This window comes from Equus przewalskii, chromosome 27 (assembly GCF_037783145.1).
Source record: "Equus przewalskii isolate Varuska chromosome 27, EquPr2, whole genome shotgun sequence".
Taxonomy (NCBI): domain Eukaryota; kingdom Metazoa; phylum Chordata; class Mammalia; order Perissodactyla; family Equidae; genus Equus; species Equus przewalskii.
The window spans coordinates 29,091,812-29,104,400 of record NC_091857.1 but is presented as its reverse complement, the minus strand read 5'-3'; the positions used below and the strand labels follow the sequence as shown (position 1 = coordinate 29,104,400).

The window sequence follows — 12,589 nt, the reverse complement described above, 5'->3', positions numbered from 1 at the left end:
CTTTTATTTGTGGTGATAACATTTAAGATCTACTCTCGTAATAACTTTCAAGTATATAATACAGTACTGTTAAACTATAGTCACTAGGTTGTACATTAGATCCCCAGAACTTACTCATCTTATAACTGGAAGTTTGTACCCTTTGACCAACATCTCCTTGTTTCCCCCAGCCCCACCCCCTGGCACCCTCCATTCTGCTCTCTGTTTCTATGAGTTCGGCTTTTTTAGATTACACATATAAGTGAGATCATACAAGATGTGGCTTTCTCTGACTTATTTCACTTCTTGCCCTTGAGGTCCACACATATTGTCACAAAAGGCAGGGCTTCCTTTTTTTAAGGCTGAATACTATGCCATTATATATATATATATACACACACAATAATATTACACATATAATACAAAATACAATACTGTTTATAGATATACCATATTTTCTTTATCTGTTCTCTGATTATACCCCCTTCACTTGTGGGGAGGGAGGGGAGACAAGTGCAGATTGCTAAAGACCCAGAGGGTGCTCAGGGGTGGATCAGTGTCAGCCTCAGGGACGGTCCATGGATCAGGAAGGGTTCTGCTCCAAACCAGTTGTTTTGAAAGCTGTTGCCCATGACTTAACTGGCGATAGAGAAAAGGCCGTGTCCTCACTCTTGATCTCACTGTCTCCACATTGCTCCTGTGTTCTCCATCTCAGCAAGTGGCAGTTCCAGTCGCTTGGATGTTCCCGCCAGAAATCTCCCTCTGTCACAGTATTGGCTGCGATTGTTTCTAAGGAGACTGTCCTTGTTAACGTTTGAACATAACTCTTTTTCAGCCTTGGAAGCATTTGTCTCTGCTGCCAAGAAGCTACCACGAGAAGATGTATATGACGTTGTGGAAGGGTACATAAAGATTTCTGTTGAGTGTGCGGAGATTTTCCAGCTCCTGAGTGGGGAGAAGCGACCTGAAAGTGAAGTATGTTATTCCTTACCTGGCCTGAAGAACGGAATAAAGCCTTAATGCTACTATTGTGTTAAGCTCGATGAAGAGAAATGTGATGTAAATTTCCAAGACTTTACCAGCTTTCCACAGAAAATGATGCTTTGTCCTTGTGCTGTAGGAATGCATTCATTTTTGCATCATGACCTTTGAAAGCATTTTAGTAGGAAGCGCTAACTTCTTATTGGTGAATAATACCAGAAGAAAGGATCATAGATCTTAATCTGAATGCACTTGGTTTGGATATGGTTTGATTTAACAAGAGAGAAATAGGTGAAACCTGTGTGTCATAGTTTCAGACATTTATTGAGTTGACTGTTGTTTTCTGGTTCCAAAGGATTCAAAATTTGGGATGTTTATGAACCTGTTGAAATCTCAGTGTTATTGCCGTAGCGCTGTACACCTGAATATCCTCAAGACAGTGAGACCCAATCATTAGTAGAAATTTCTCTTCATCTCATTTTGTGTAATTGTAAGCAAGCTACAGTCTATTGACTCTGAGAGCAAGACTAATTCCAGAGCCTGGGGCCTGGCGAGGCATCCTGCTAAGCTGTCACCTTCCTGCCTTTGGCCCAGGATCTGGGTAGGCCTAATTCTGCAAGTCGAAGGTTTTATACTTGTAAGTGACTGTGGCTAAGACAAGAGCAGCATGTATGTAGAGGAGGAAAAGAGATAAGATGATTCATAAGTGTTTCCATTCTGTCTTTGCAGATGCTATTAATATTTCAAGCTTTTGAGGCCATACTATTGCGGACAGCAGGCGATCTTTCCCATTTTCATGTTGTGGGTACCAACATCGTGAAAAAGCTGATGAATAACCACATGAAGCTCATCTGCGAGTCCCTCTACGCCTCGGGCTACAGGTCAGTTGCCCGCCTTTATGTGGCAGGACTAGCCTTGGGTTTGGTCTGTGTGCGGCTTTCCACGAGGGCATCTGACCTTTCCTCCACTCATAGAGTAGAGCTGAGCCATTTCCGAGGCCATCGTGATGTGGCTCTGCCCTTCCTTCCTCTGTTGACCAGCCTCTCACTGTTGCTGACTCCTCTCCTACCCTGTGTCCCTCTCACTCTGCCCTGGTGCTCTCCTTGCTGTCCTGGGGACACTCCAGACATCTCTTTTACATTGCCCGTCCTTCCCCAATGGCTCTTTTCTGAGACTGTCACAGGCTCCCTCCCTCTCTGCCTTCAGGGCTTTGCAGAGTGCCGTCTCAGGGAGACCTTCTTCGACCATCCTACGTCCACTGTCACTTTCTGTCCCTTTAGCCTGTAGGGAAAAATGTCTGTTTGTTTATCTATTTGTACAGCTATACATCTGACATAATATTCTGTATTAATCTCTTGACTGTCTGTCACCCTCCACTAGAATGCAAGGTGCATGTGGACGGGGCCTTGACTGTCCTGCAGGATGCTGTCTTCCCAGCCCGTGGAACAGTGCCTAGTATGTAGTAGGCACTCAGTAAACCACGTATCCTGGGTAACTGCAGGATGGAAAGGCAGCCAAGAGCTCGTTTTTGGAGATGCCTCCTACAAAGACATCTTCCTCTGTGCCCTGCAAAAGCAGGGATGAGCTGCGGTCTCCTAGTTACATGACCATTTATGGGAGAGAGAAATTTCCATCTTCTTTGTATCTTGCGTTTTGTATCCTCTCTGATTCAGTATTTTAGCCTCATTTGAAGTTTTTATTATGATTCTTTTTTTTAAAAAGGAGCATGTTTGTATGTCTCCTGTCTTTTTCTGGTTTGGGGATAGCACACCTCAGCCAGGTGTGCATTTGGCTTCCTGGGGAGATGGCTTTGTGCTCTATTCTTCCTGATATGCCTGATTTCCTCCTTGTCCCCATGCAGGATGGCTCGAGCCTGCCTGAACCTGATGGCTGCCATGGTGACCCAGGGTCCTGAGGCCGCCAGGGACGTCTGCAGCCATTTTGATTTGAATAAAAAGACCTTGTACACCTTGGTGACCAAGAGGGATTCAAAGGTGAGGAGCCCTAAGCATCTCCTACCTCATGGGTGTTCCTTCCCTTTGGGGGGCAGTAGGGTTTGTTTTCCCTCCTCTCCGGCCTTGGTCCTCAGGTAGGTGGAGTAGGAGCCCTGTACAGAGAAGCATCTGCCTTGGAGCCTGTGAGGAAGGAAGGCCTCCTGGCTGGCAGTGGGGGCCCAGTCACCTGGGAGAGCCTGAATGACAGGGATGTCTCAGGACAGCTTCTCCGGGGCCTCAGCATCACAGTGCCTTCCTGGCCTGTGAGGATGACTTAGCTTTTGAGTGTCTTTGCTGAGTAAATGAAATCATCTCCATTCGCCGTGTGGCGTGGACCTTGAGGAGAGTCCCAGTGCCCCTGTTCTTATTCTGTCCACTTTGGAGAAAGCCCAGAGGACTTCTATGGCTTTTTAATAGGTGACTTATGCCTCCCAATTATAGCTCTTGTAATGAGTAGGGGCTGCATTATGCCAAGGAGAATGGACGTGTGATTGGTTGGTTTTTAAAAGAGCTGTAAAGAAAGTTCCTTGGTGGCTCTACAAGTTTCACTTAAGTTTGGAAAGGTTTTTGAGGCGAAAGCACAGGTTTGAGGACTTGTAAGCTGGAGAGGGGACGTTCTCCCAAAGCGCATGCCAGTGCAGGTTGGCAAAGCTCTTCCTTCCGTTTGCCAGATCAGCTCTCCCTGCTGGCGTTCCAGTGCCGTGAACAGCTGTGCCTCAGTTCCCCACGCCCTGTTCCTGAGCGCGCAACAGACTGACAGAGAGCAACCCCGTCTGTCGAGGGGGAGAACCACATTAGAATAATGCACTTCTGCACCCATGTGTCACCTTGTTCTCTGACTCTTCCTGGGAATTGAGAGTTTCTGCATTGTGGGTAATGAACTGAAGCGTTGATCATAGTAACACTGGGTAACTCTTATGGCTCTTTGAGGCTGGCCTAGTATTGAGGGTTTTCTTGGAGTTACAAATAAGGTGTTCTCTGAGGAAAAACATTCCAGGACTTAATGTCTCGTGGATGCTATCCTTTATTAATGTGTCAGCAAATTCTGTTCAATGAGTTATGGCTCCTGACATGTAAATGCATTTCTGATAAAAAGAATTTGTGTGCTCTTTGCACACTAGGGAGATATCATGCTTCTTTGGTCTTCCCTGGCAGTCAGCCTGGCAGTAATTACTCATCAGATTCCCTGCCCCTTCCCACCCCATCTCTTTGGACCTCAACCAGCCCAGCCATCTAAGTAAAACATACGTCGCTACCCAGGCCACCTACCAAGACACACGCGCTGGCAAAGCCCAACCAGGGCCTGCTTGCCACAACCCCAGCGGCAAGGCTGCATATGCGCCACTGCATCTCAGGGTCTTTGCAGGTGGTTTTGCGTCTCCCGAATCTGTGAAATGGGAGTTATTGTCAAGATGAAAGTCTCTTACTTTCTTTTTTGTAATCTTTTATATCAAGTATCCTAAATACTTTGTATGGTGTAGGAATGGTTTCCAGACATTAAAAAAATTTTGTTCTAAAATACAGGAAATGTCAGGGACATTAAAAAATAGAGAGCAGCACAATGAATCCTCATGTGCTTGTCATCCAGCTTCAGACACTGTCACCTGTCCCACCTTTTTGGTTTGTTTTGGGGCAGTCTGTTACAGCAAATCCCACACATGAATCATGTTTCACCCTAAATATTTCAGTGTGTGTCTCTCACAGAAAATGACCTTTTAAAAAACAAAACCGCAGTACATTATTGCACCTAACACCATTAATAATTTCTCAGTATCATCTAATGCTCAATTTGGTCTCAATTTTTCCCGACTGTCTCAAAAATGTCTTTATACTTTGTGGTTCAAATCAGATCCAGACAAGGGCCACATGTTGTGTTTGGTTGATATGATTCTTAAATCTCCTCGAATCTTTGAACCTTTTTTTTTTCATGCCATTTAGGTTTTGAAGAAGCTGATAGATAAGTTTTTTAATGAATGTGTTTTAACATTTTGGGGGGAATTATTAAAGTCTTGTGAAGAGAGAGGATTGTGGATATATTCACCCAGCCAAAGAAAGCATTGTTAAAATCCTGTGCCAAGGGTCAGTTTTACCAAATATGTTTTGGTCTATTTTAGACAGTGTTTTGCAGAACGAGCCATAAAGAGTTCAGGACGCTTCCTTCCTGGGATAATAACCCTGTGCAGTCACAGGGTAGGAATGAGGGGCAGGCATGTGGGCCTCTTGCCTTTGATGGAGTGTGCTGGAGACGGAGGGTGGGCCAGGCAGGTGGACGAGCAGGGGGCATGGTGCCAGCTGCCTGCAGTGGGGCAGACACTGTGTCTTGGGGCTCTTGTTCCTCCACAATGTTAGGGATCTGAAAATTGAGGTTGTCTGGGATACCAGGAGGTGAGAACTAAATTCTGTTTCAATGTGAAAATCATTGCTGGAGGGACCCTTGAGAGGATCTAGTCCAACTCTGCTGTGTACAAGCAGGATAGAACTAGAATGGCAGATAACTGGGACCAGCATTCCAGGGCCCCCAATACTGTTTCTTCAGGGCACCAAAAAAAACCCCCAAACCTGTGGAAGCTTTCCATCTAGCCAGGAAAAGATGAAACCTAATTTAGTTTTACTAGGCCAGCTTTAGCATTTTACCAGTGTCCTTTGGAAACGCAAGGTATGCATAGACCAGGATAACAAGTTAACTCTATTTAAATTAGGTGACTCATTGCTCTGAACAATGAGGCATCTAAATAGCTCGGGAGCAGTGGTTTCTTTAAGCTTCCTGAAGGCAGGGCCGATATCTTGTCATCCTTGCATCCTCTCTCAGCCTGTGAGTGTAGCACCTTGAATGTAATTGGTGTTTTACTCACATTGAGTTGATGACTGAAGGCACTGGAGTGCTACTGACACTCTAAGGAAATGCAGCTCATTTTCAAGACTTTGGTGATCAGTGTCCCTGGACCTCATATTGTGAAGGGGCCCACAGATGAGCCCCAGGACGGAGAGGACAGTTTGGAGCTCTTAGGGTGTTTGGAGTAAGCCAGCATTGGTGTAAGTGCTGCGGTGCCACGTGACATGGATGGAGACAGACTCAGTAAATACAGTGAATATGCAAGGCCTCCATCCTGGTGTCACGGGCGTGGGTCAGACGTCCTTTCTCTTCTCCAGAAGAAGCATATCCCCAACAGAACAAGGTGCGCTTAATTATGTACTCACATGGAAGCCTCAGTGGTGCGAGTATGGTCCTTGCCCCTTGAGGAAAAGTGAAATGAAAATGCTGTGGGAAGAAGGAACTTCCTGTAGTCAGATATAAAGTCGAGCACGATCAGTCTGTTTGTACAGTTACTTCTTATTATCCCAGTTCCAGTACTTACTCCCTTAGCAGTTATGTGACCTTGAGTGAGTATTTTAAAGCCTCAGTTTCCTCATCTGTACAATGGGTGTTGTGGGCATCTCCACCTCAGGTTGTTATAAGGAGTAAATGAGGTAACGTGCAGCATTTGACATAGGGTCTGGCACAGAGGAAGTGCTCAGTAAACATCATTGCTGTCATCATCATCATCATCATCATCACCATCACTACTGCCACCACTTCTGCTGCCATTACTAAGTGGAATGGAACCATCTGGAAGACAGAGACTCCTTACTCTTTTCAGGCATTTAGAGCCCTAATTCTCCGTGATGTTAACTCATTTCTTGGCAGCAAATTAAAGTCCTTTGGAATAACTGTGAAGTAGAGAAAAGTTTCTTTTAAGCTGTGCAGGATCTCAGCATACGTGCTAGTTCAGGTACAGCTGACAGGAGACCTGCATGGCCACATGCTGTGGTTCTTTGGGTATGAAACAGGGATGAGGAGACACAGGTTTGGCTTAAAGTTACTGGGAGGGAAGACCCATCAGATGGGTCTGGTGATGTCCCATGAAGTTCTGGTGCTGGTCCTGGCCTTCGGGCCCTCGTTGAAGATGGTCACTGTCCTGGGTCATGGCTGACGCCTGCACGACAGTGCAGATTGTCATCCTGGGAAGGCCACACTGGGTGTGTAGCATGACAGCGTCTGTGCTCTGGTGTTGGGTATAAATTTATGATAGCTAATAAAAACCAGACATCACCTCATTGGTGTCTCATCAAAGGCAGCCTGTCTTTCCATGATCTCTGGATTTTCAAAAATTTAGGTGGATTATTTCATTGGAAAGTGAGAGTGGATGATAGTTAGACAAGCTGAGCATCTTCTGCTCTATGCCAAAGTGGTCCGTAAACTAAAAAGGTTTATGTATTACAGTTGGGGAAGGGGAGACGCTGTGTCATACCCATACTTTTGTATTTAGAAAGAACTTGAAAGAGAAGGAAAAGTAGAGTAGAAGATTGAGGGAGAAAGAGCAAAGAAAAAACCCTTTGTTTCCGTAAAGAGATGACCATTGGCTTTAGACTTAGAGCCCTCTGGTGACACAGGCCCTGGAGACCTTTGTGACCCAGGGACTTGAGGGGCGTGCATGCCTGCCGTGTTTCTGGTCCCTCGGGTGTATGTATGGATGCACGTGTGACACGTGGTCTCCTTTGTCCCCAGGGCGTGCATGACGTCCGCCTGGCCTACATCCAGTTCGCCCTCTCCTTTTTGATTGCGGGGGATGACAGCACCATAGTGCAAGTGCTGGAGTTGAAAGGTAGGTGTGCCTGTTTGTCTCATAGCAGAGCCTGCTTGTGATTGTTCTGAAAAATCTGCAGAGCATTTTCTCGGGGTTAAAGTCAGCAGCTGTCACAGCTGCCGTGTGCACTAGAACGCGGGCTGCTGGTGTGGGAAGCTTTGCTCAGGGCGGTTTCGCTCCCGCTGGTCAGCGTGGACAGAGGCATTCCTGTTCTGCTATCTGGAATGCTGAGCGATGTCCTAACAAAGGATAAATGCAAACTTCAGAGGCTCGTGCAAACAAAGGAGGCTTTATGGCCCCAGAACATACACTGATTCATAGCCCTGGCACCTGGCTCCCCTTAGTAATTGTGTGTAAAAAATAAAGTTTAATTACTTTGGTGGCTTTGCCTAGTGTTACCAGAATAGCAGTAATAGCCTCAGAGAATCCCAGCTGGACCACCTTTTGGTGACTGTCTCCCTAGAGCAAGGCTTGGCATTGGTTAATCTAGTAGGGCCACTTGCATTTTATTGAGAGACTCAGTAAGATGGTAAGTGGCGGCACCTGGACCACACTTAGCACATGGCAGTTGTTCAGTAAGAGTTGGTGGAATCGAGTCCTTCTGGAGGTGAGGAGCCGTCTTGTGTCCTGGCCAGAGCTCTGGGAGTTGTTGGAGGTCGACCAGCATGGTGCTGTGGCCCAGTGTGGTCGGATCTCCAGCCCTTCTTCCACCTCTCCTAGGGTGGGAGACCTGAACTCCTTCCAGAATGTGACCCCCTGGGGCCTTTTGAGAGCCGGGTGTGGGTGGTGGTCACCCTGAATGTTGTCCCAGGTTCAGGCAGGAGATGCTTTGTTTGCCTGATGTGATGGACAGGTCTTTTCCTGCACATTGCAGGGCTGGGGTTTCCTTAGAGTTCCCCCGGGTCATCTCAGCCATCTGGCCGTCTGTTAAACTGCATGACTTGGGGGGTTCATCTGCAGTGCTCGAGGAAGTGGGGTGTACTTCCTGTTTCTGCAGGGCAGTGTGGCGTATGCATCAAAACTTTGTACTTGTTTGATCCAGCAGTTCCATGTCTTGTCATTTATCTTAAGGAAATAATTAAGGGTGTTAGTAGAGGTTTTATTAGGGGACTTTTTTTTAATATTAGCTGAAAATCAGACTCCTCCTAACTATCCACCAACAAAGGATTGGGTGAGTAAATTGAGAACTAGTCCTAAGATGGAATGCATCTATCAGAAGTCGTGTAGAAATACACTTAGGAACATTAAAGTTTGTAACAATGTATATATGACATATGATTGGGTGTAAACTGAGTTATAAAACTGTAAAGTGTGGTCCCACGTTACTAAAAGTTAAATGTAACAGAGTATTGATACATCAGAAGGCTAACAGTCAGCTGGTAACCTAGATGTTAACAGTATTAACCTCTGGGTAGTGGCGTTATGGTTTATTTTAAATTTTTTCTTTTGGTTTGTCTGGTGCTTTCTGATTTTTCTTTTGTGAAGAATCATGAATTTGTGTTTGTAGAAGTTAGTGTGCCCATTGAGCACGTGTGGAGCAAGTGGAATTGGAATTGCTTGATGCTTCTGCCTGGGGCCACCAGCGCATTAGTGATGATAGGGCACATGCTGTGGTGGCTGATTCCCTGGGGATCCAAAAGTATGAAGAGAAAGCAAAAAGCAAACAGACGCCCTACATGCCACCACCAGTCAATAAAGCAAGACCGTCATTTTTTTTTTTTTAAAGATTTTATTTTTTCCTTTTTCTCCCCAAAGCCCCCTGGTACATAGTTGTATATTCTTAGTTGTGGGTCCTTCTAGTTGTGGCATGTGGGACGCTGCTTCAGCGTGGCTCGATGAGCAGTGCCATGTCCGCGCCCAGGATTCGAACTGACGAAACTCTGGGCCGCCTGCAGCGGAGCACGGGAACCCAACCACTTGGCCACGGGGCCGGCCCCGTGAGACCGTCATTTTTAATAGATCTCTGAGCAAGTCTGAGCAAAGAGAGAAATTTTGGAAAACCATAATCCTACCATACATTCTCTTCCAAACAATCACTATCAAATTAATTTTACTTAAGTTAATGTGAGAAAAGGAAAGTAAGACAACACTGAAGAACTACTGACGTCCTTAAAAAGTTCTGTCATTGTTCTACCTTTAGGTACTGATTTCCCGTGTCATGAAAGTGGTTATTCCTGTTGTGAGCTTGCGTAATTAAAACAGACAAAACTTTCAAAAGATAAAGTAAAAGGCACTGTTTGCTATACCATTTAAGTAATAATGTTCTCTTGTTTGTTCTCATCTTCCAAGTATTTTTGAGGTTAACGCTTTGAAACTTTTCCTTGCAGAATTTATTCCTTGCATTTTTAGCTCAGGCATAAAGGAAGATAGAATTTCCACCGTCAATATTTTGTTATCGACACTGGAGACAAAGGTATGCGTTTGGTCATTGGCGTTTCTGTCACTTGTTTTCTCCATTGTTTCCCGGGACTCTAGCTCTGTGATATCCTGGGTTATAGCTTGTTACGTAGGTTGAGTGGAGAGCTGTTTCTGAAACAGAAACTTGGTGGTGGTGAATGATCCTGAAGGCTGGAGAGTAGCGGGAGCAGCTGCCGGATCCCGGGCCAGGCTGCCGCCTCTCACGACAGGAGAAGAGCTGTTGCTCACTGCTTCACAGGGAGCCCTCAGAGTCATTGTGAGCCGTACATGACAACGCTTCTCCCTTACCCAGGGAGCAAATGTTGTTTTGTGTCATGCTGCGTATTATGCCTTTTACAGGCGTCTTCTAGAAATTTAAAAGCTTGCTGAAAGAGTCACTGTCTTTAGTACAGAACACCTTAAATGACCGATTAGAAAGACTCTGTGACCCTCCCAACATAAGCAGTTGTCAAAAGACTGTGAACTGCGGTCCATATAAAAATGACTAATTAGCGTTAAAATGCTTAACTTTCATAATGTTTAAAACAGTGGTTCTCGGCTGCGGGTGATTTTGCCCCCCGTGGGGCATTTGGCAATGTCTAGAGACATTTTTGGTGCCACACCTGAGGAGGTGCAACTCGCATGTGGTGAGTAGCACGCAGGACAGTCCCCCACAGCAGTTATTTGGCTCAAAATGTCAGTAGTATAGGGAATCAGGGTTGAGAAAGTCTGATTTAAAGCATGAAAATAATGAGGTAGAGGGTTTTTTGCCACCAAATTAGCATTGACTTTTTAAAACAAGGGGTCCGATGCTAGCAAAGATGCTTTGAACCAGGTGCTTTCCTGGAGGAAGTGTTACAACCCTCTGGAAGACCGCAGGTCTGGCACTGTCTCAAAGGTCTTAAAAACCTTTGTAGCCCCAGGGGTAGGAGGGGTTGCCTCAGAACCACCCAGGGAATGTATTGTATTTGAAATACGCGTTTTAGCTAGGTGTTTCAAATTCTCCGGGTAGGTTTGGGTGAGCTGAGAACCTGGGCCGCAATTTCAAGTCCACAGTCAGGGATGCGGTGAACACTTTGTACCAGGTTGCTAGTCGTGGCCAGAGTCTGGAAACAGCCTGATTGTACTCACCAGGGAATGGTAAACAAGTTATGACCACCCATGGGATAGAGTGATAGTCAGCCTTCCAAAGTGATGTTCCAAAGGAGTTTCTAATGATGTGGGAAAAGCTCATGCTACGTAAGTAAAAGCAGGCGCAAAACTCTATATAAATATAATCTTAAAGAGGCAAAAAAAGAAAAAACATGTGTATTTTGTGTGGGTAGGAGGAAGGCTGAAAAGAATAGTACCAAAATGCTGTGTCCTAGGATGGTTGGGATATTGGTGAATTTTTTTTAAGTTTTTCCCCTTTTTTGGCCAAATTTTCTGCCGTAAGCCTGCATTATTTTTTATAATGACAAAAAGCAATAAACACTAAACGTAAAATAATTTTTATTTTAAAAATAATTGAATTCCTTGAAATTCTTTTGTTTTATTATTTTCAGGTAGTTCACAATAAAAATATCACAAAAACCCAGAAGGTGCGTTTCTTTACTGGGCAGTTGTTGAACCATATAGCATCTCTCTACAGCTGGAATGGGATTGTTGACGTGAACCTGGAAAATGTCAAGGTACAGTCACATTTGGGTTTCAAATGGCCTTGTTACTATGCAATCCTTACAGCTGGGAGACTGAAAAATCTAAACAGACACCTGCCTTTAAACAGGTCCCTCCATTTGATGTTGCATTTGGCTTGTGGTTATGTTAATTTTCTTCTTAGATGCAATACGATCTAAAAATTTTTTTACAGTAAATAAGATTTTTTCTAACCTCTGAGGTATCATGATATTAAACCTTTTTTTTTGTCACACTGACACGTGATTTATTTTGTAACAAGCGCTAAATTACAGCAGTTGCTCTCACATTGACCTCTCAGGAGCCCAGTGTTTTACTTCCTTTTATCTTCGAGACTTGAACATGCTTTGTAAGCTCTATTACCAGATTGTAAGCCAATCTTCCTCTTTTTGTATGCGAGCCACCACCACAGCATGGCCACTGACAGATGAGTGGTGTAAGTCCATGCCCGGGAACTGAACCAGGGCTGCCGAAGTGGAGAGCACCAAACTTAACCGCTAGCCCACTGGGGCTGGCCCTCAACTCTTTTTTCTTTTAATGAGAAAACTATTCCCTTCAGTTGAGTGACATCTTAATTTTCCCTACAGTACTTGCCCAGTAGGTTTATAGGGGTGATCCTGGCTCTCTCTGCCTCCTCTCATTGACCTTTTCTTTTTTCTTCCTTCCTTCCATTCTCATGCCCAGCTTTTGGAGTTTTAAGGCCTGTTGCTTCTTCTTCAGGATCCTAAGCGTCTAGGGAGCCTCAGTTTCGTCACCTACTGACACGTGTGATTTATTTTGTAACAAGTGCTAAATTACAACAGTTGCTCTCACGTTGCCCCGAGGCCAATGTACCTTTTAATTCTCCTCATTTTTATTTTCCTCGAGGAGTTTCTGAACCTGGACTTGGCCAGAGTAGTGAAGGCTCAGACTTCCTGTTAACTTTCTAATCACTTACCT

General features: G+C 45.0%; 1 protein-coding gene across 5 annotated transcripts in view; it reads left to right on the top strand.

Moving 5' to 3' along the window:
- URB1 (URB1 ribosome biogenesis homolog) overlaps window positions 1-12,589 on the top strand; it is a 69,400-nt gene that overhangs the window by 1,981 nt on the left and 54,830 nt on the right. For all 5 annotated transcript variants that reach the window (XR_011533985.1, XR_011533987.1, XR_011533986.1 and 2 more), the window contains exons 2-7: window positions 815-954; window positions 1,690-1,841; window positions 2,822-2,954; window positions 7,501-7,597; window positions 9,907-9,992; window positions 11,521-11,646. Coding sequence is in view for 2 of the 5 variants with exons in the window: in XM_070597771.1 (XP_070453872.1) it covers window positions 815-954; window positions 1,690-1,841; window positions 2,822-2,954; window positions 7,501-7,597; window positions 9,907-9,992; window positions 11,521-11,646 (734 nt within the window). In the remaining 3 variants the exon portion in view is untranslated. The remainder of the gene's footprint in view (window positions 1-814; window positions 955-1,689; window positions 1,842-2,821; window positions 2,955-7,500; window positions 7,598-9,906; window positions 9,993-11,520; window positions 11,647-12,589) is intronic.